Source organism: Coptis chinensis, chromosome 9 (assembly GCF_015680905.1).
Source record: "Coptis chinensis isolate HL-2020 chromosome 9, ASM1568090v1, whole genome shotgun sequence".
Taxonomy (NCBI): Eukaryota; Viridiplantae; Streptophyta; class Magnoliopsida; order Ranunculales; family Ranunculaceae; genus Coptis; species Coptis chinensis.
In genome coordinates, this window is record NC_141464.1 from 74,181,422 (window position 1) to 74,203,043 (window position 21,622).

The following is a 21,622-nucleotide window of genomic DNA, read 5'->3' on the forward strand; positions in this document are numbered from 1 at the left end:
ACATAAAAACATTTAATGTTTGCCACCAAACAAAAGTTTATCCCTTAAGACTGGATGATCATTCCTTAGATGTTTCTGTGCATATTCGAAATTGTAGAAAAAAGTCCCACATTCACCGCAAGCGTATGTTAATCCAAGAGTATCATCTGAAATCTCCTTGATGTATCCATCAAGATTTTTACCTTTATATTTTGTCTTGGAAGCCTGCTTAATCATAGCTAAGGTATGACTAATTTCTCCAGCTAAGCGCCCCCCTAACCACACTTGGAGAGGGTTCTTTGCTACTTCTTTTTTACCTAACCGTGGTCCATTCCTCATCAGCTTGAGTTTCTCTTTGAACTCTTGACCTTGTACCATGTGGAGAGATAGGTTGTACTTTATATCTTGTCTGCTGTTTCATCATGGGAGCACAAGCCTGCTCACCAATCATGACGTTATGGGAAGCATTTGCAACTATAGCAACATCCAATAGTACTGGAACAATATCCACTTGAACCCCAACATTCAAATCAACATTACGAATTTCAGCATTCATGTGTGCAAAAGCAACATCTTGATGAGTATCTTTAGCTGGTGCGACATCTCTATGTGTACCAAGTACAACCTTAGTAGCTAAAGCTCTAGCAGCATCAACATTTGTGTTAGCAGTCACATTAACTTGAGTTGGAATAATGACCATAAGAGAACCAACATCAACCTCAGTAACTTGAGAAGTAGGAGAAGCCACATTAGTGATTTCATGCTGAACAATTTGACCATAGAGCTCTTGTTCTAAAGGCTTTTCAATCCTCATTTGTTGTAAAGTCCTGAATTCTTATTAAGGGTAAATTAGTAAAAGACACTCGAATCTTAGGGAAGATTACGTACGTGGCTAGTCGGATAGACATTTAGCTTGACGTAATGTAAAGTAATTTAACACCGACCGAGAAAACCAAGTTAGTCAGGAAAACCACTTGGAAAATTCTAAGATTTCGTAACACTGGTTACTTAGAATATACGAAGATCGAAAAAGAAGATAAATAATAATTGATAAAATAATTCGATACATGGTAAATTCGTGTGCGCATAACTAACTACTTGCATAGTCAATAGGAGTCTGTCGCCTGTAAACCCAGAAATTGTATAACTAGACAAGTCCTTCGATGACAACGTCGCAATTACTGTATAGTGTGCTCGAACTTGGGCATTGCACGCGAGAGCGTGTGATCAAACCCTTGTTTGATACTAAATTACAATGTAAGGGTAAGATTGTCTTTTTACCCAAACCTTAGAACTTGGCCAAAACAAAATCGCACCAACAAAAATCGCACCAACCAAAAATCGCATCCAATTTCGCTACTTTGAAAACCTAAGAAAGAGAAAACCCAAATTCACCCAATTTCATTGATCCAAACCCAAATTTCTCACTCCCAATCCTTAGTAACACTAAAATCAAGTGTGAGGATTCGAAATTGATTGGAATTGCGGCGTATCACAGTGAAAGGTGAGTTTAATTTTGTCTCAAATAGATAATTATATTTAAATTCAATAGCTTGAGGGTGTATTGAAGGAAATAATTGAACTGGGTGTGTGGTATTTCGGCAGTAGCAGTTTGGAGAAGCTAAAGTTGAGTGAAATTGGTGGAGCAGAAAGCTAAGGAGCTAATCTTACTGACTTGGTAAGAATCATTAATTATTCACTCCATTTGAGAAGTTTATGTTAGTTATATACTTGTTTAGGATTAGGTCGATTAATGAATGATTGGGAAGGAACACACCCGTAATTATTGCTAGATTAATATGAATCGAAGGGGTGTAGAATTGTTGTAGTTAGAGTTGGGAAAAATCTTAATCGATAGTGGAATTGATATGATTGGTGGGCATAAGGTCCTACAGCAGTTGTAAATGGATTACAGATACCTCTCAGAGGAACAGTGCTAGAAATGGCATGTAGCTCTGCTAACTGTAGTTAGAGGAAAAATTTCTTGAAACCAAATTATTAGCGTTGAGATTTCTTCTCGGCTTACGTTAGATAAGAGTTCTCGTTAGTTTTATAAATTCTAATAACCTACATGTATATATGATGTTATAGGAGTAAATACGAGTGGATTCGGTTAAGTGGGATTCGAGGAGAAACGGAGCTTGCTAAGGTAGGAACCTACATACCAATATATAGCCTACTTATTTTCATGCATGATTTGAATTGTTTAAATTGATAAGAGATAGTTTGTGTATCAACCATGTATGTATATGTGATATTCATGTTTTGCATTATATTTTCCTCGATATAAACTAGATATATGGATAGCTTTCATGTGAAATGATTTTTATGAAATCTGGGTAGCTGGGATTGTTTTCTTTCGTTAAAAGAGAAAAAAACTAGTTTTGGGAAGGGTTGACCGTCTCTTGTCTCAGGAAGGAGAAAGAGAGATGGATTTTTCTATGTGGGTATGGATTACCCGATTGTTTGTAACTATGTATGAGGTTCTGGATTGCTCTATGGATATGGTTGTTGTTATTTTCGATGATTCGCCGTTTAGGAATCATCGGTTGTCATTTACTATGACTGGCCCATTTGGGAGTCATAGGTTGTATTGAATCGACGGTTGGGAATCTAGGAACTCACACATATAGAACCAACAGTTTTAAAAGAAAAACTAAATATGTATCTATAGTATTTGGAAATAACCGGTAATACGAGTATATATATATATGCTTATCACAAGGGGATTTAGAAAAGGAATTGTGAATTCCTATAAAGAAGGAACTGTTGTCGCATTTTCGGAGACGACAGTTCGCTCTAGGATTCCAACTATGGTGTACACCTTTTGAGGTGGTGGGCCATCTTTAAAGGGATGCATCATAGGATGTAGTCTGGGAATTCCTTTTCTACTTTTCTAGATAAATATGTTTGCACGTGTCACGCTGTATGGTGCTTAGCTTGTGTGAGGTTACATGTTACCTCGATGAGGTTTAGACGCGAGGAGTGAGAGTTTAGTCCACTCCTGGATGTGTGTCAGGATCCTGAGCAGTCTGCAGTCGTTGAGCGGTTGACCACCGTAAGTTAGGTGAGTGCCCGTATGGGGGTCGTGGTTATAGGGCCCACCTAAGCCCTAAAAGCTTTGGGGATTTTGTGTGTACAAACACAACAACGGCATTTCAGCTCCCTGCCGGTAAAATCAGGAAAACAATGGTGCATGGTTCACACTGGGAAGTACTGAATCGAGATATGCCTGTGACTGGGGTTGAGTACTAATCGTACTCTCACCATTCTAATAGGATGCAGCGGCCACAATAGTTGTATGATGTTTGTGAAAACTATATTTTGAATATTAACGAGGCATGTCGAAATGATTTCTGCTAGTTAGTGATGTATTATATAGTCACGATATTTAAATATTATTATGGAAACCTGCATGTTTTAAATGTTTTGTTATAAGTAGTCTATTTATTGGTTATGTGCGTTTCTACTGGGCATAGTTGTTTGCTCATCCTACATTAACATTTCAGCCGAACCAGTTGCGGAGGAGGCTTTTCCTACCACTAGTGAGGATGGTTATGGGGATTTGGATGGTTTCCCCTATGCTTGACGAGGGGCAAAGTCAAGTTCATTTTGGGTTGTATAGAGTATAGTTCATTCTTTTGTTGTATATATAGAGAGCTAGTTCATTTTGATGTACTAAACGATGTATTGGAGTAATAGTTGCACTTAAACCTTTTGTGGATATAGTTGTACATCACTGTTGCGTATGAAGTTAGTTTGTATTTATATGGTTGTTGGAAGGATGAATTATGAAATGTCCAGGTTTTATGACAGGTTTTTCGTATACGAAACGTCGATAAAACAAAGGAAACTCCGCCGAAATTTCAATAGAATTGGGATAGTGACTGCCTCGAGATTCATCTCCACGTCCTCGGGATGTGTGATGGGTCTCGGGGTGTTACATTTGTTCATTTTCATGTTGCTCAATTTGTACATCAGCAGATTGTTGGCTCTCTACTACGACAATTGAAGTCACCTCACAATCCCCAAGGATGGGAGCACCTCCATCATCTCTTAGAGCTTGTTTGACCTCCTTGTGTATTTTTCTTGGGTGTCCATCTTTGTGGTTGTTTCTTTGTTGGTTTTGCCCTCACATGTTTTGGGTTTTGGGTGGTTTGTGCTTTCTTGTTTTTGTGGCATTTTGCATCAGTATGCCCAAAAATGTTACAAATCTTACAAAGTGATGGAATCCAGTCATACTCCAAGCTTATATCTGCCTCTTTTCCATCATCCAAGTTGACTCTAATGGAAGAAGGGAACTTGAAATTTGTATTAACAACCGCACAAATTCGTGCATAGCTAAGTCGTGTCCTGTTTGCCGTGGCATTGTCCATACAAATGGGTTCCCCAATAATACTTAAGACAAAATCAATCCCATTACCAGTCCACAACTGCTTTGGTAAGTCAAGTTTCACCCATATGGGGAGAGATTTCATCTTGTTTTGATGTTGTTCTATAGATTCGGACCAAGGCCGAACAACAAATATCCTGCTGGCGATGAACAGGGGACCATGCTCAATAACCATCTTACGATCTTCTTCATTCACAAATTTGAAGTATAATAGGTCTCTATCTGCTATCATCTCATAGCTGCCTTTTACTTTCTAGTGTTTGTTTAATGATTCTTTGACAAAAGGGTAAGGTAACCTCTTCTCTACAAAGAATCAAACCACATAATCTTTCCAAAAAGATATCTCTTCCTCCACTATTTCTAGTGGGACATCAGCAACACCATTTGTAAAATTTGGGAATACCTTCTTCAGGTTTGGTTTGAGTTATTTAGAGTTCTTACTTGAGTTAAAAAGTGAGCTCCAAGATCTAAATCCAATAGAGTTGACATTTGTTGTTTACAAGACTACTTGATCAACCACCACCGCATCTGAATTTGGAATACCCGGTATATATGATGTAGTGACGGGGATGTTTGATGGATCTGAAGGGGAAGAAGGTGAGAGGGGAGCGGTGGGATGAGATGGGTCAGGGGGTTCAGACCCCTCTCTGGTCATGGTGGATTATAAGGAAGAGGTTAAGATCTGGCGGTCATGGCAGCTAGCCTGGAGCCTTCAGCTTTCAAACAATTTTTGTCAGACTTACTCAAACATAAATTTCACATAATTAATGACAAAGCTTGTCAAAGGATGTAGAGCCCCATCAAGAACAACAATTTTTGTACCATCTTTCTCAACTCTTTCTTCAAAATCCCCAAAGGTCTCTTAGCTTGGGTTGTCTGTGCTAACCTCTTTGTCTAATAAAATTACATTTGAATATTTATTTCAAATACATTTTCTTCCATTTTTAGTAAAAGCACGTCATTCATGAAAATCACTGGCTCAAATCACAACAACACGATCAAAACAAAACTTATTGAGACAATTTTTAGTTGAGGAAAAAAAATATAACACTGAAAAGAACAAAATCAACATTTTGTTTGACGTTGAACAGAAAAATTAAAAACAAATTGAGAGTTTAACATAATATTTGGCTTCCTATACACTGCATCTTCCTGGACTGCAAACAACATTTTCATAAACACCACTGTATCTTCAAGAACTGTGGGTGTGGATTATCTCAATAGAGTAGAATTCAATTGAACACGTTGCACAACCTATGAAGTGAGAAGTTCCTGAATCCTAATGTATTTTGTGAGCTTATATAAACTTTCTAATTTTTATCGCTACTCTAGGCCAATCATTCTCCCCTTGAAGGGGAACAGAACCCAAGGTTTAGATAGCTCCAATTGGGAATAACACCTAGAATGCATCGAACACAGAACACAACTCTTTAGATCAGTTGTGATTTTTCTTCAAAAGTTCATCTCTTGCAGCAATTTCATCGTCAAGCTCTTTGAAAATGCTCTCATATCTGGAGTTTAGGTGAAAAGTATTGTTTGAATGTAATGCACTCACATAATCAATTAAGATTCAAGTGTGATTAGCTATTTAATCCATCAATCAAGAACTCTACAAAATATTATTCCACTCCAAAATCGAAAGTTATTCTATGAAAGGTGTAGTTGGAATTCGATAACAATACTAAATAAAAACATTTGAATTTAAAAACCCAACATGCAAAATTTGAAGATACAAATAAAATTACAATAGTAATAATAATAAAAACATAGAATTTTGGGGATTTACCTGTTGAAGATGGAGCGAAAAGATAGATTGTAAGTTTACTCATAAATTTTGGGGATTTACCTATTGTTTCGTTCTAAAACTCCCGCATCCCTCAATAATACCACTTTCTAATCCCTACAATCATTCTCTTTCATTAGTTTTCCATTTTATTCATTAGTATCATATATTCATGTGTTAAAGTGAGGGTTGTGTACTCTATGTGAGACTACTTCAGAGACTCCATTTCATGTTTTCTTCGAATGCAGCTTTGCAAGGGCTGTATGGTGTGGTACAAATTGCATGTCAATGATCGACGATGTCCTCTACTCATCTATTCAGGATTTTAAACAAGGAATTTTGCAGATGTTCAATACAGTAAGGAAGCAGCCTGAAGGGGATACTCAAGTTTGCCTACTGGGATTGGGTTTGTGGTTCATTTGGCTTGCAAGAAATGATTCACGTTTCAACCGCAACAGTCCAGATCCTATTGTTTACATCAGAAAGATTTATGGACAACTGCAAATTCTTAAATACATCCTAGATGAAAAAGAACAAAAGGAGCTCATCACTATATATATTAAGTGGCATCCACCTATTGAAGGATGGGCAAAACTCAACACAGATGGAGCAGCCCTTGCAAATCCGGGATTCGAGGTGCTGGGTGTGTTTTACGAATAGCTAATGGGCAGTTTATCATGGGTGATGCGATCCCAATACTCCACACCTCCAACAATTTGGCTAAGTTTTTGGCTATGTTATATGGTATCCAATTGGCTATAAGACTTCGCATCCGCAAGATTGAATTAGAAACTGATTCACATTTGTTGTACAAATACATGACTGCTACAACGGTTGATACAAATTGGATGTTGACGAAAATAAACAGGGAAATTTTCTCCTTGTTACAAAAATTTGAGGAGTTCAGAATTCATTGGTGCTACAGGGAGGGGAATTCAAGCGCTGACTGTTTCGCTTCTCATGCCGCTAGTTTGGCATCATCAGATACGTGGAGGGAACACCCAGATGCAGAAAACACTTCATGGTCTTTAGATGACTTAAGTTTTTTACCTCCTTTCTCTTCAGTTTGGTTGCATCGTTCACCTATTTTTGCTGCTTCAGTCCTAGCTTTTGATGCTTGGGGCTTTTGTAAATATAGACTTATTAATAAATAATGAATTTAGCTTTTCGACCAAAAAAAAAAAAAAAAAAGAGAGAAAGAGATTTGATGATGTTCCTTGAAAACTTCCATAAGAGTCATTGCCTTGATTCTTCTTTTTCTCATAAGAGTCATCAACATCAAATTCAATTCCTCTACAAAAGTGCATACTGGCTTGTCCCTCAAATCCATTATCCATTGATTAAAACTTTCACTAAAGTTGTTAGTGATATGCTCTGATTTTGTATGAGTCCAAAAATGTGATCTACACCATGTGGTAACATCCCTCTTTTTCAACCAATCGACTGCCTTCTTGTCAACCTTCTCCAAATCATCAAGAAATCTATTGTAGTCACTAAGCCTAAATGCCCTAGCTGCCCCCAACACAACTCCTCAAATAGTTTACCTCCCTTGTAATCTTTCTTGAAATTTTTGTACATGTGCCTGAAGCAAAATCTATGAGTTGCACGTGGAAAGATAACAGGAAGCACTTCCTTAAGTCCTTTTTGCATATCTGACATGAAGGTAAGGTTTTGTTCATGGTTTGACAAGTGTGAGTGCATAGCTTCCAAGAAAGATCCCCATGTAGCCTTGTTCTCTCCTGTGCATATGAAGACGGCCAGTGGAAATAGCCCATTGTTCCCATCTAAAGCTACCATGCTTAGACATACACCACCATATTTGCCTTTTAAAAAACAACCATCAAGGCCTATAATTGGTCTGCACCCCTCGACAAATCCTCTAATACTAGCTGAAAATGCAATACACACTTGATTAAACTCAAGAGTACCATCTTCTCTAGAGCAGCTAGCCACAGAACCAGGATTTCGTTTCAATATTTGGACACATAACTCTGGAGCTTTTGCATAGCTTTCCTCATAATTACCATTTACCAACTCCATTATCTTTTGCCTAGCATGCCAAGCTGTATAATATGAAATCTTAACACCTAATTTGTCCCAAACTTCTTCTTTGATCATGTTAGCTTTAAAAGTCTTGTGATGTCTTCTAACTGTATCTTCCATCTTCTCAGCCACCCATACAGCATTAGCCAATTTGTTTCCAAACTTGCTATCACCCCTACACTTCTTATCATGATCCCCTTGATACTTGTTACACCTGATAGTATACCCATCCTTCTTCTTGGATTTGCTAGCCCTTGCATAGAACATCCATGTGCATTCTTGTCCCTTGCAGTTAAGTCTCACTCTATCACCATCATTCTTTTTACCCCTAAACTCAAACCTGTTTGCAATGGCATATGTCCTCAAATAAGTCCTACATTTTTGTAGAGTAGACCACTCCATGCCTACATATGGCTCTTCAATTTCAATTTGCACAGGTGGCAGCTCACCATCTGCTTCATCAATAATTTCATGAGTCAAATTTTCAAACTCCTCATGCTGTGGTTCATAACCCTCAGATCCTTCACTCTCCGATTCATCACTCCGATAGCCTTCTTCAGGTGCAATTTCATCAATGTTGATATTGTTTGGGTTCAAAACATTATATTCTTCTTCAATAAGTGTATCTTCATCTTCAACCATAGGTGGAATTGGGTCTAACTCCTCCTCTGACAAGTCATTAATATCATACACAAATGTACCTTTCTTTTTTTTTCTTATGCTTAACTTCACTAATATGTGGAGTAGGGAATATATGGTTTAGTTCATCTAAATCTTCATTAGGGGGGTGGAACAAGAACCTCAAAATTAATAAAAACATTTAGGAACCCAGTATCATCAATATCACCTTCTCTCATCATCATCAAGCAATCTGAATCATTTTCCACAGGGATCCTTACTCCATTTCTAAGAAAAAGTGGATCAGGAATCAAGTTAATGGTATACCCAAAAGGATTTGGAATGGACTCCAATATTGATAATAACCAACCATCTAAGAAAATGCCCTCCTCGCTAACATCATCAAGCACTATACTTCTACCTCCTGTGTAATCATAAGCTGAAAATTTACCATAAACTTCGGGACTCTCACTCCAACTACCACCATAGTGCACCCTAATATTCTTGAACTTCAATTTGTCACTGAAAAAAAAAGGTGGACTTGTTAATTTCCATCACTAATTAAAAAAGGTGGACTTGTTAATTTCCAAATCACAAAACAATTTCTTTTTTTCTAATAGATTACTAACCTTGGTATTTCTTCGCTATTTCCATCCTTAATGTTGATTTCCCGTTTTCTCTCCATATTAGTTGGCAGAAAGAGACGTGTGTAGTTCTTCCCGCTGAAAAAAAAAAAGAGAGAAAGGGATGAATACGTGGTTTTATTTTCCCATCTATCATCTACGGTCACATTTAATCAAGGGTATTTTCGTCATATAGTTTGAACAGAAATCTTGACCACAGTCAACAAAGTCAACTAACAGTTTGACTGACAGAAAATTAGAATGTGGGGGGTAATCCGAATTAAATTATTATGTGGGGGGTATGGCAAAACCAATCTTCAAAACTGGGGGCAATCGCTAATTTACCCATAATTGATTGAATCCAAAAACTTATTATGCAAGTTTCTTGGATAAGAAGAAACAAAACGTTGTTAGAAGTGACTTACAAAGAGAGAAACACATTATTGGCATCGTTGAAATTTCAATCAGCATACTAATATCTGTGAGTCTTTAATTAGTTTACATTTTTGTTGTATTATACATGGTCTGCTTCTAGTATTTGGTAACTGGACTTTGATCGATTTGTTCACCTGGAGTTGATACCCATTTGAATTTATAACATTTAGTCTACTCATGTAACATAAGTTTCATCTCTATATATATCAGTATATATGTACTTCTCCTGATCGACCTCTTCTAATTTACTTGTTGCGCGCTAATGGTTAGTAAATTGACACACAAGTTCGATACATGGAATTTTGTGTCGGTTTTTTTATGCACCACTACAACCGCACCTATTAATTTTACCTAGGCTAATTGGATATACATTATGAAGCGTCTGCACCTACGCGTGCCCTTTGAGCTTTTGCCAAGAAGCCACACAGATTGTTCGATATGATTGTGTCAAATGTTATCAGCTTTTCATTAAATTATTGTCCCTTTATTTGTTTCTAGCATTATCAGGCCGGATTTGTTTTCCTTGCCATCCAATCATGTATGAGATCCAAAATTCGGTTATGTTTTGTATTGATTTGATTATTGCTTGACATACATTGCCCAGGAAGAATCATGGAAGACGGAAGGGACAGAACGACCCAAAATAGTATCGCGGAAAATTGGCATCAGAGAATGATCAAAGCATTGCATGAGAAACGGGAGTGGCTAGAGAAGCACTTCGAACAGAATCAGAAGATGGTCAACCAGATGATAAATGAAGCCCAGGAGACAATTGAGCCACGAAAACAAATGGTGGAGGAGTATTATAGCCGAAAGACAAGTACTTGGAAAGAAAAGATAGAGGAAAGCTGGAACCGAAGAGTGGAAATGTGGAATCAAAAGAGGGAGATGTGGAACCAAAGGAGGAAGAGTTTGTATCAAGAGAGTGATAGTTGGAACAAACTGCAGAGGTGGAAAGACCAACTGCCCAGGTTGAACTACGAGATTAATGCGAGTTTGAACCAAAACAGTGTACCTAGGAATCAAGAAAGGAAGAGCTCGAATCCAACAACGGTGACTATGGAATGTAAAACGGAGAGCTCTTCGGACAGAAGGAGGGAGAGTGACCGCAATCAAAGGACGGAGAGCACTTGGTACCAGAAGAGGCAGAGTTGGGAGCAAAAGAGGTCGAGTCCAAACCAAACGAAGGATGAAACTAGGGAGCGAAGGAGTGAAAGTTCGGACCAAAAGTTTGCTAGTCGGGATCAAAAGAGGCAGAGTTGGGAGCAAAAGATGGATCAAAAGAGGCAGACTTCGGAGCAAAAGATGGATCAAAAGTGGCAGAAATGGGAGCAGAAGACGGAGGGTCAAAATTAGCTTTATTCAAAGAAGAGATACTGGTAGCAGTGGCTCAATTCTATTCTGTAGTAGCTGCAACAGTGACAGCCCTCTAAGTTTACCGAGTTTTTGTGTTAATTATTACTTATCACTTATAAGTTGAGCTAGATATATGATCATTCAGTAGTCGGATATATATTCTTGAATATATATGCAGTATTAAGTAATGTCTAAACAGCAACAATGGGATGTATCATATCTCTTTAAACTATGCCTTCATTTGAAAAATTGCTACTAGCATATGTTTGAATATGAATCACTAACAATAGTCAAAAAGGAAACTCAGATTAGACAGTGGGATCATTCTCTTGGTGGAAGTGGAATGAGAAAGATTTAAGAAGTACTGATCACAATCAGTTCTCAGTGGTAGCTATGATGTGCATGATAAGACATCGATTTTGTTAGGTAAGCACCAAGATTTACTCAAAAGGTACATTTTATCTTTAACATATATAGTGACTTTTGGTTGGTGAGCACCAGCTTATTTGCTTTCGCTCCTCCACTAAAGAATGTCGTCCTAGGATATATATGGAGTTCATGATGTCTTTGTTTATCGATGATATTATTGTTTCTCTCAAGATATGATGAACAAGTGACTTTCCAGAATCCAGATTTTAACCGATGGCCTTAGCAACAGCATTGTTCTTGCAGTACCACATTTTTTGGACAAGGATTGTTCTTCCAGTACTACTTCCAAACAATCTGTAAATATTTACATAAGAATGAGCCAGAAGTTGCTGAACACACATGAAAGATACGCATGACTTATTTCACATAACTGATAAATTGCCCATAGTTAAGCAATGTGCTGCAACAATTGTGCGCGTTTACACTAACTTAATTATTGAAGATTATTTTTGTTTTTAACTACAACTAACTGGTCAAATGTAGAGATTATGGACTAAGATTTTATGCGAGGGCTATGATAACAGTTTTTTTATTCCTTAATGCTCATAACATTGAAATATTGATCTCATTATTGTTCATAAAACACATAAAGCCAACCATATATCACTTCTGTCATTTCTAAGACCACAAAATACCTACTCCAAACACATAAAGCCAACCATATATCACTTCTATCATTTCTAAGACCACAAAATTCCTACCCCAAACTTTTATTTACATGGCCCCTTTAGTTCCCATCTTCATGCACCCCTTTTCTAGGTACAGGAGGCTCAAACTTGCTGAAAAATCTATAAGCAGAGATCAAGGACAAGAAAAAGAAACATGTAAGAGCAATGGCTTGGAGAATTAAAGCCAACTTCAGTCTACTGCAAAATCTTCCAAAAGAACTACAAGCTTCACTCCATGAGACATCCCTATCACCATTGTAAGCCAAGTAAAGTATCTCCACCACAGCAGCCCCAGATGTGACCATTAAATAGGTTACAACCTGCTCAAAATTACCAACTAGACAACTAGTTACAAACTTATAATATATAATGTGATCAAAGATAAATAATACACCTCTGTATTAATGAGCTATTTCTTTATTAAAAAAAAACACAAGACCCAAGAATTTATTAGGAAAACGACTAAATGTGGAAAGATGCAGTGATGATAATTGATTGAAAGGGACTACTTCGCAATGACCTAATGAAAAAAATGCTTATAACAAAACTGGGTTACTCTTACTTAAATGGAAGGAAGAAATGTATATTATGTGTGGTTAAACTCATTATGAGGGTTGAGTAGAACCTGATCTGAGACAAAGAAAACCCAAGATTTGGTTACTAGGCATCTGAGCCATGAAGATACTAAAGCAACAAGAGCATAACCAGCAGATATGGCATTGATGCAAATCATGTACCTATCACACAACACATTTATGTTCTTAATACAGATGAGAGAAAGAATATGAAATATACAAAATGCAGCTAGCAAGCACTCACTTGAGCCCAATGAAGTTACTGAACTCCAGCTTGCCATATGCACTACTTTCTTCCTTGTTAGTCACAGTTAACCAGATAGATGCAGCAGCGAGAGGTATCATAGAGAGCCTTAGAATGGAATCTAGGATATGAAGGTTGTTGTGATGATTTGCCAGAGTGGCTTGGTTTTCAGTAAAACTTCTCATCTTTCAAAACAGAATCTCAGGGGTATCAGATAAAATGAATATAGAAAAATGGAATGCGGAGTGAGCCTCTGTGGGAGATGTGAGGTGAGATAGATGCATGTTCTGGTTCTTTAGTTGAAAAGGAGAACTTGAGAAAGTCCCGAAGGATACTATCTAACCGGCCTATTACGTAGTGCATTTTGAGTGGGACTGAATGTGAGTGGTGGGGGTCGTATTTACTCGGATAATAATCACAGCGATTTGTTTGTATTATCTGATGTAAGTGGAATAATAATTATTGAATCCACATTTCTCGTGTACTTTTTATAGACTTTTTGATTACTTTGAACCAAAGCATTACTTATCTTTCTTGAGCATGGTCACACCTTGTGTGTAATATCATTACCCTGATAATTTTAACAATCAAATGAGCATCCAGGGACACTAAATGTTCACTCTTCTAAGCTATTCATCTAGGAAATTCTTTTGTTGGGTACTCCTAAGCAAACAACAAGGTGAACATGTTCAACCAAATTATTCCTCCCATCTGCCCACTTTGAAGAATTTATGAATTTTTCTTTCAGCGTGCCTGATGATGAAACTCTGAAGAGCAATTCTAAAATTTCCTTCAAAATGCAGTGTGAAGAGTGAAGACCCGGAACTTTCTAATTTATAACTGCAGTTGTGCCTCAAGGCTCGTAAAATCAGCTTGAATCGCTCCGGAGTTCTAACCGTATAATCACTTGTTGCTTGGACTGAGTTGAGTTCATATTGGAAGGAGAGTCAGAGGGTTTCTCGTAACTAACAGAATTTGGTGAAACTTCAAGTAGAAGGAAAGTGACAATCAAGGGCAACAACCTTCATTGGCAAGTCATTTGAATTATGAAAAAGTACTAAAGGAGAGTAGCCATAACAACTAACCAACCTATAGAAAATTTAGTACTATATGTAAACAAAAGGCAGCAAAAGGCTACCAAAAAGATAGGCACTTATTATGGAGCTCAGTAGCCATGAGAGTTAACTTACAAATTGGCCCTCCAAGCACTAAAAGAATGGGTGGTGATCTCTTGCTTCCTTTCTCTGCTATAAGGGTCAATCTCCTCTGCTAAAACAGAAACTGCACCCCAGCACTAAGGCCTTCCCTCACTCTGTGTACTTCTATAAAAATTACATACACCCTATACCAACATACATAAAGGAGAAGACTCTTAAATCATCTTCTCTCTTCTCTCTCTCTCTCTCTCCAGCTTGTCCTTCCTGAGTTGGGAAGTGATGCTGTTGCCCCTGCCACTGCTGCTTAAAAGGCTGCACTCCAGAGAGCATTCTCACCTTCTCCACATCGTCGATGGACCTCCTTGATCCTCTCGGATGACTTGCAAATTCCACTACAGCTCCAATCAAATGAAGCAACACAGACATTTCCTGCCTGGGCTTTCCACTCGCAATCTGAGGTAACAAACAAATCACATTTCCTGGTTATATAACTATGTTACGGCAAATATCAAGTGATATCTAGTTATAGCTTAAAAGAAACGGTTCTTTTTTTTTCCTTTTTTTTTTGACAAATAAATTAATTCATCGAGTTTGAAAACAGATCCCCACAGTTAACCCAATAACCCACAAGCAAAGAACCTACAGTAGTGGCTTGATGACCGTTTAGTTTTAAACATTTCCTTAGATGCCTGTTCACGTCATTGTTTTTCTAGAGCATGATGATAATTAAATTGGTGATGGGCGACAATAACTTAATAATGTTAGGCATGCCGCCGCTAGAACCGCAGTTCCATCAGTAATGCTTCTTTAACAATGTAAGTTTTGTGGAAATTAGTTAACACAACATTAAGCACTGTGTGCACAGATATGTACCCTACTCCTTGTTGGATGGGTCTACAGACCAAATCGCTTGATTTCTGGTTTTACTGATTTCTTTTTCCTTATTCTTCTCCTTCATTGATTTTAAAGGGTTACTCCATGCACATGTATCATAATCATAGATGCTGGAAACGTCACTCTTGGTTTGTAGGCATTTTACCAAGTGTGTCCAAAATTATAAATAATCCCATGTGCTAACTCTTCTTTGGAGGATGATCAAGTGACGGCCGACATAGAGGCAAATGCGTATTACACCACATTGACATAGGGGTGGACTGGTTTGCCTCTTGGACAGGTCATGCATATATTGAAAGAGGTCAATACCTTTCAGAGATTTACATTTCTTACTAGTTTTTTCCCCTTTTATATCTATTAATTTTTATATTTCTTTTTTTCTTCTTGTTTGGCAATCCTACCACAAAAGATATGGCTGTATGATGACAGGTGTAAGTCATGGAAATAAATAGTTGCAAATTTTACTTGCATATTTGGGACCCTTACTAGAAATGGTAGAAGCTACCTTTTTCCTCAGGTACTTGAAGCTCACTCTGGAGTACACGAGAGAATTGTTGAGAAACTTTTGACCGTGCTCTGATGTACCAGTAGCATGGGAAAGTTTTTACAGAATATGTCCAGCAATGAATCCAAGAAAAATCCGTTGCTGATTTGGATGTACCTTACGCTATTTTTCCTAATCCATAACCTGCTCTAACGGCATAGGTTTTTCCTTAATATGATGGAAACCCATGAAACGGTTAAGACTTACAATCATTTGAGTTGGAACGACTTCCGGCATAAAATATCTCCCAGGTCCCAAGTTGGGCCATCAAAGTGGGCCATGACCTCCGCGTTATATCTTTGAAATGTATAACAATATTCTATCGGTAGAATTTATCTGGTCTATGTCCCCAATTTATTCTTAGAGTGGAAAGGGTAACCGTGTGTAGAAACAACATTTTGTCTAAGAGTTTTAATTTAGGCTGTTGAGGTTTCAGAATTTTACCAGGAGGAGTACCACAGCATAATCTTCGATCATCAATGTGCACCACGTCTAAGCCTATAAACCAAGCTCCAAGCGAGACATCCTCATTTGCGTACTTGTGTAGCACATGCCTGAGATTGTCACATATTAGCAACCACATAGATGAAACAAGGTATAAAAGTTTCAGATCCAACACATATTTTACAGTTTTATCTTAGGATGGATAGAGCTTACCGATTGATGGATACATAAGATGCCAAATCTCTTGAAATCGCATATAGCTGACCAGTAGCATGCCGGAAATACTTGTTTCCCTCTTCACCAAACTTCCAATACTCTGGCTCATGGTACCTCACTCCCCTGTTATATGATAAGGGATATTAGAATTAAATCATCTTCTCAATCAACTGAAACGTCATTTTCAGAAAACCTTTCTTACTTCTGAGCAAGAACAGGACCAGATTTCATGCATCCAATGTACACGCGCGGCTTCGATCTATGTCTAGCTAAAGTTGTTCCAAGTGTTGCTGCCACAAATTGAAATCAGATAAGAGCATCATCACAAAAGAAATATACAAATACAATAACCACTGGTTAATAAGTATGGACATGGCAATTATTTCCAACAGGAAAAGTTTATGCAGAAATTTTGCCATACATGTATCTTGATTAATGTCATTTTTCTTTACAAATTTACTTGTAAGTTCAACAAAACACACATAGAGAATTAAAAACAGTGTTTTTTGTATTTTTCAATTATCTATATAGCATAAAGTGACATTATCATCGTAATTAAGGAATAACTCATATAATTCTGCAAATAATACCAAAACTATGTGACAATGGAGAACTATTAAAGGTTTTACTGTATCAAACTTTCCTCTCGAGCAGAATCAAAACATATTAGAGACAGTCATTGGTTTGAAATTACAAAAAAATCAAAATACATTTAGGTTTAAACTAAGAAAACCAGAACTTGGCACTTATTAGCAAGTTTCTACTTGCTCATCTCTGTATATCTATTTGATGTACAACCATGTCTCGCTGGTTGCATGAATTGGGATTAATTGACTAAAGTCATTAAATTATATCACTGGATTATTCAAGTAAGTTTCGCACAGACCATTGCATATTGTTCCAAAAACATCACGAGATATCAGAAATACAAGTCCATTTCAGACTTTCATGTGCACACAAAAACGTTTCTCCTTTCTGAAAACATTGGGAAGCATGCATATAGATGTTACGAAAAGCTCTTTATTCACAAATTTTTTTTCTTATTCTTTATAACTTTGTCGGTTTAGCCGAGTACAAATTATTGGAAGGTGAATCTCTTTTCATATTTTGAGGAAGAGATATTAGAAAATACTAGTTTTCATACTAGAGACTGTTATCATGGTCTACTACTTAATACTAGTTTTCGTACTAGAGACTGTTACTAATTAGAAGCATCACAAGCCTTACATAATACTGTATTCATATCTATCTTGAGCAATCTAGAATGAAGTTAAAAATATATTACCTATATTTACATGAACATCATCATCAACCTTGACATAGAAATCAGCATCCCATAAAGCAACAGCAGTTGCAAAATATATCTTTGTCTTGGCCGACAGTTCAAGGTACCCTTCCACATGATCCTGCTCAGAGTATGAAAAAGAAATTATGGAGTTTTATTACACAAAATGGAACTTGCTTACTATTTACCTCAACTAGAAAACAGAACGTGTGTGTAGGCGAAGATCTATTACCAGCCTGAGGAAGTCTCCATGCTTCCTGTCCTCCGCCTCAATAGCTCTATCCAGAATACCACCAGATGTAGCACTGAAAACAAGTACGGAGTACAGATGAAAAATTACTTTCTCGTTGCGACAATTACTGATTACACGACTCGTTAACTATGTTTAGAGTAAAAATTTCTGATTATATATGACAGTTACACAAATATAATATATATATGTTTACGTGGCAAGTATCTTTACAACATGATAAAGGACTTTGGGAAGATGAGGAGGATGGTATGGTGTATGATTTCTGCACAGTAAGAAAGTTGAATCTGATTCATGTTCATTGGCGAGGGGGTAAAAGAAAAGAGCAATTAACATTTTTTTTTTAAAAAGAACAAAGTATAACTGAGATGCAAAGGATATATTGTCCCACCTGTGACCAATAACAAAGCGGGCAATGATGCCCTTCTCTTCCTCTAGCTTCTTTCTTTTCTCACCTATTTTCAGATTTTCACAAAACAGGCATGTAAGATACTAGAAGGAACTGAAACAATATACACAGCAATCTCTCAAGTGAAAATCAAATATGGGAACCAGTCTACCAACCTTGCGGCAACCAGGTAGCACGGACAGAATCTCTTCGCTTTCTGCTGCTAAAAGCAGTATTTATACCAACCACCATCAAATATTTTCTTTTCTTCGTAGATTCCACCTTCAAGTTTTCTGATAAAGGAGCACCATTGAGTATCGACTCCTGTGTGGCCCTAGCAGCAGCTAATTCCATCTCTAGATTCGAAATTGTTTTATCCAGTGTTCTGCATCCACAGTTATTTGTAAGCATAGAAATTGGGTCACTTTAAAACCCCAATACTCTTTTGCAGAATACAAAGAGAATAATGTGAACATCGAGTGAAATCCAGCTAGAACAGGCATGAAGTAAACTTACTGTATAGCATCGTGAGTTTTTGAAACTTCCCCAAGAACGTCCTTCGATTCACGCTTTACATCCTTCTGATGGGAGTAAAAGAGAATATTGAAAATTACCAAGAGAAAGAACCTCTACACCAGTAATCAAGAACCATAAGAAAATCTAAGTAGGTAGTGCACTTGTCCAATTACGCTAGTATGGAGTCAAATCCGCCAACAATTTCAAAACATTACATACCTCTCTTTTAGAGTAAGGCTTCACAGAAAATAAACTACATTTGATAGATAAGGTACTCACAATTCTTGGATCACAACCGTCTAAAACTAGCCTTAGCTTGTCATCTTCGCTCCCAGTTGTCCTGGTTAAATCTTTAGTTTCAGGTACTGTCCACATTCTGTTAACAAAAAAGTTAGTAAATTAGACATATGCGTATATGAGCTCCCGTGGGAATGAATGTATATAAGTAAGTGTAGTGAAAAAATTAAATACTTAATCCAACATAAAAAATAAATAAATAAATGCAAACAGTAACAGTAGCATTATATCCCATTTAAGAAAAAATGGAACATATCTGGAAAACTGATTATATCAGAGTATAGCAAACAATGAAATTGAAATCTTTAACGTAGGATGAGTTGACGATGAAGAACATTTAAGAAAAGAAAATATAAGATAAGACACTGAGAAAATATAAATTGGGAATTTAGTCATAGTGTCCCTCCAAGACAAACTTACCAAACTACTTTACAAAACAAATATAATTATTAGAACTCAGAGAAATGATTATAGGAAACATATAAGGAAAATGCATTAAAGTAGTGTTTACTTGAATTGACTCTGATCTGAAGCCAAAATATTAAAGTCAAGCTCTTAATAGCAACCACACATAAAATTCAATACTCCAATTGGAACATGTGAATATTAGCTTCTAAAACACATGAATCCCATTTCAGATCTGCATCCAGATGGACAGAAGCCATTTGTGACAGATAGATTACAACATTTTAGAAACAGAATATCGTAAACCGATCAGAGTAAATATTGGCGAAAATTGAGTCGGTTTCAGTCAAAACTGAGAATGCAGATCAACACATACACTTGTTGTATTGATGTTAAATTTTCCCACAAAATTGTATCGACAAATTAACACAACCTGATTATTTAGAATTGTGAAATACTAAACTGGAACTAGGTAGAATTGCAATGAAATAAGCATACTTCTTCCTCAAAAACTTCTCAATTCACCAAAATCAGTGAAGCCTACTTTGCAAAAAATGTAAAAAATCACCCAAACAATCAAACTGCATACTCAAAAATCCCATTAAAACAGGAAAAATATCAAAGTTAATAAAAAAAACCAGCTTAAATTCAACATCAGAATTACAAAAGCAACCCAAACAACATCAATTCAATCAAAATTTAGAACACCCAAGTGGTAAAAAACAAAAAAACAATGAATCTTCATACCTGCTAGTGAAGAGCATGCCAGCACAAAAACAACCAATACAAAGCAAGAAACTCCATTTCTTTGACACAACACTTCTATAAGGAAGTTCTACAACTCCCCCTCTACTTTTAAATGACATTTTCTTCTCTCCCTCCTCTTCTTTCAATAAAAAATCCTTCTTTAAACATAAAAAAAATCCATATTGTACTCAGTTAACACTCAATCTAAAGGACACCACGCACTTGAAACTGAATAAAGAGACCAACTTTGAAACAGTTTAGAGTAAGTTGTAAGAATAGAAATATGGCTTCAGTTCACTTTGCAGGCAAGGAAAGAAGAAAGATGAGATGCACTTGTTTTTTTATGTAAGTGTGTATGAGAATGAAGACCCACCAAAGTTCACCAGGACACCAACTACTTACTAAATAAATTTCCCTTTCCGTTTTTTTTCCTCTTCTTCCTTGAACGTATGTGCAAATTAGTTGCACTATTTATTGGCCCATCTTCCTGCAAAAGATTAAACTGTCACATGTAAGACTGTCATATATGTCATAAGACTCTGACTCTTGACTTAACTTAGTCTTCAATTTTTCATTTCATCATAGATCATACTACTAAATGTCGTGAAATATATCATCAAATTTGAAGAGTGGATGATACTTTGTAGTTGTAAATCGGCATTTTAAACTATATATACCTATATAATATATCTATCTATATCTATATCTATATCTTAATATTAAAGCTACCACAAGGGTATTTTTCGAGCTCTATTAAAATTCTACGTCATCAACTTAATAGTTAACTTAAAACGGGAAACTCTTTTTCTTTTAGAATCCAACTTCAAACAGAAATCTCCTTTCCTTTTAAAACCAAAACTCAAATAGTAGTATAAAAACTCTTTATTTCCAAATTAAAATAGTATCCCTCCCCCCAATTAAAAAACACGGGTTTTTAAAACATAATTAAAATAATTTGTTAAAAAATTAAAATAGGTTTTTAAGACTTTATTAAAACAATTTGGTAGGAAATTAAAATAGATTAGCGATGAAAACAGGAATCACGATTTGTTATGATTGTTGAGCAAATTTTTAAAAGAGTGGGTGCGTATGCAAGGATTTACTTTATAGTTTTAATATTAAAGCTCCCACAGGGGTATTTTTCGAGCTCTATTAAAATTCTACGCCATCTCCTATTATAACGGAAATTTCTCTCCTATTATAACGGGAATTCATCTCCTATTAAAACAAATTTTAGTACTTCTAATTAAAGCGGAAATTATTTTCCTATTAAAATGGCAATTTCTCCCATATTGAAAAAAGAAAAGCTAGCATATCTAATTAAAACGGGAAT

The 21,622-nt window shown here is 36.5% G+C and overlaps 3 protein-coding genes and 2 long non-coding RNA genes across 6 annotated transcripts; 2 read left to right on the forward strand and 3 right to left on the reverse strand.

Annotated features, from left to right (window-relative positions):
- Positions 1-7,586: 7,586 nt before the first annotated feature.
- LOC147477976 (uncharacterized) lies at positions 7,587-8,840 on the reverse strand. The gene has a single exon (XM_086586134.1). It carries the CDS (start codon positions 8,838-8,840, stop codon positions 7,587-7,589), a length of 1,254 nt encoding a protein of 417 aa, XP_086442260.1.
- A 965-nt stretch (positions 8,841-9,805) lies between these two features.
- Positions 9,806-11,418, forward strand: LOC147477977 (uncharacterized). Its single transcript, XR_015208358.1, has 2 exons — positions 9,806-9,920; positions 10,479-11,418. It is a non-coding gene; the product is annotated as an uncharacterized LOC147477977 (long non-coding RNA).
- Positions 11,419-12,172: 754 nt separating this feature from the next.
- LOC147477978 (CASP-like protein 2D1) lies at positions 12,173-13,517 on the reverse strand. The gene is made up of 3 exons (XM_086584979.1): positions 13,147-13,517; positions 12,953-13,064; positions 12,173-12,647 (listed from the first exon to the last, which is right to left on the reverse strand). Exons 1-3 carry the CDS (start codon positions 13,329-13,331, stop codon positions 12,387-12,389), a joined length of 558 nt encoding a protein of 185 aa, XP_086441105.1. The 5' UTR covers positions 13,332-13,517; the 3' UTR covers positions 12,173-12,386.
- A 656-nt stretch (positions 13,518-14,173) lies between these two features.
- Positions 14,174-20,780, reverse strand: LOC147477979 (putative beta-1,3-galactosyltransferase 2). 2 transcript variants are annotated; one of them, XM_086584977.1, is made up of 11 exons: positions 20,290-20,780; positions 19,120-19,216; positions 18,841-18,905; positions 18,501-18,709; positions 18,328-18,391; positions 17,919-17,991; positions 17,687-17,807; positions 16,604-16,691; positions 16,399-16,524; positions 16,186-16,295; positions 14,174-14,756 (listed from the first exon to the last, which is right to left on the reverse strand). In XM_086584977.1, the coding sequence occupies exons 1-11, from the start codon at positions 20,406-20,408 to the stop codon at positions 14,608-14,610; spliced, it is 1,221 nt and encodes a 406-aa protein (XP_086441103.1). In that variant the 5' UTR covers positions 20,409-20,780; the 3' UTR covers positions 14,174-14,607. The 2 variants fall into 2 exon arrangements, with proteins under 2 accessions (XP_086441103.1, XP_086441104.1); XM_086584978.1 differs by having other exon boundaries at positions 20,663-20,775.
- Positions 14,756-16,083, forward strand: LOC147477980 (uncharacterized). Its single transcript, XR_015209578.1, has 2 exons — positions 14,756-15,498; positions 15,607-16,083. It is a non-coding gene; the product is annotated as an uncharacterized LOC147477980 (long non-coding RNA).
- Positions 20,781-21,622: the final 842 nt, after the last annotated feature.

Coding starts and splice junctions, on each gene's coding strand:
- LOC147477976 (XM_086586134.1), bottom strand. CDS start 8,840: ATGGTTGAAGATGAAGATACACTTATTGAAGAAGAATATAATGTTTTG.
- LOC147477979 (XM_086584977.1), bottom strand. CDS start 20,408: ATGTCATTTAAAAGTAGAGGGGGAGTTGTAGAACTTCCTTATAGAAGT. Junction 16,692..17,686: donor TGATGTTCATGTAAATATAG/GTAATATATTTT, acceptor AATTTGTGGCAG/CAACACTTGGAACAACTTTA. Junction 14,757..16,185: donor ATGCTGTGGTACTCCTCCTG/GTAAAATTCTGA, acceptor TTGTTACCTCAG/ATTGCGAGTGGAAAGCCCAG.
- LOC147477978 (XM_086584979.1), bottom strand. CDS start 13,331: ATGAGAAGTTTTACTGAAAACCAAGCCACTCTGGCAAATCATCACAAC. Junction 13,065..13,146: donor AGTAACTTCATTGGGCTCAA/GTGAGTGCTTGC, acceptor GTTGTGTGATAG/GTACATGATTTGCATCAATG. Junction 12,648..12,952: donor TTTTCTTTGTCTCAGATCAG/GTTCTACTCAAC, acceptor AATTTTGAGCAG/GTTGTAACCTATTTAATGGT.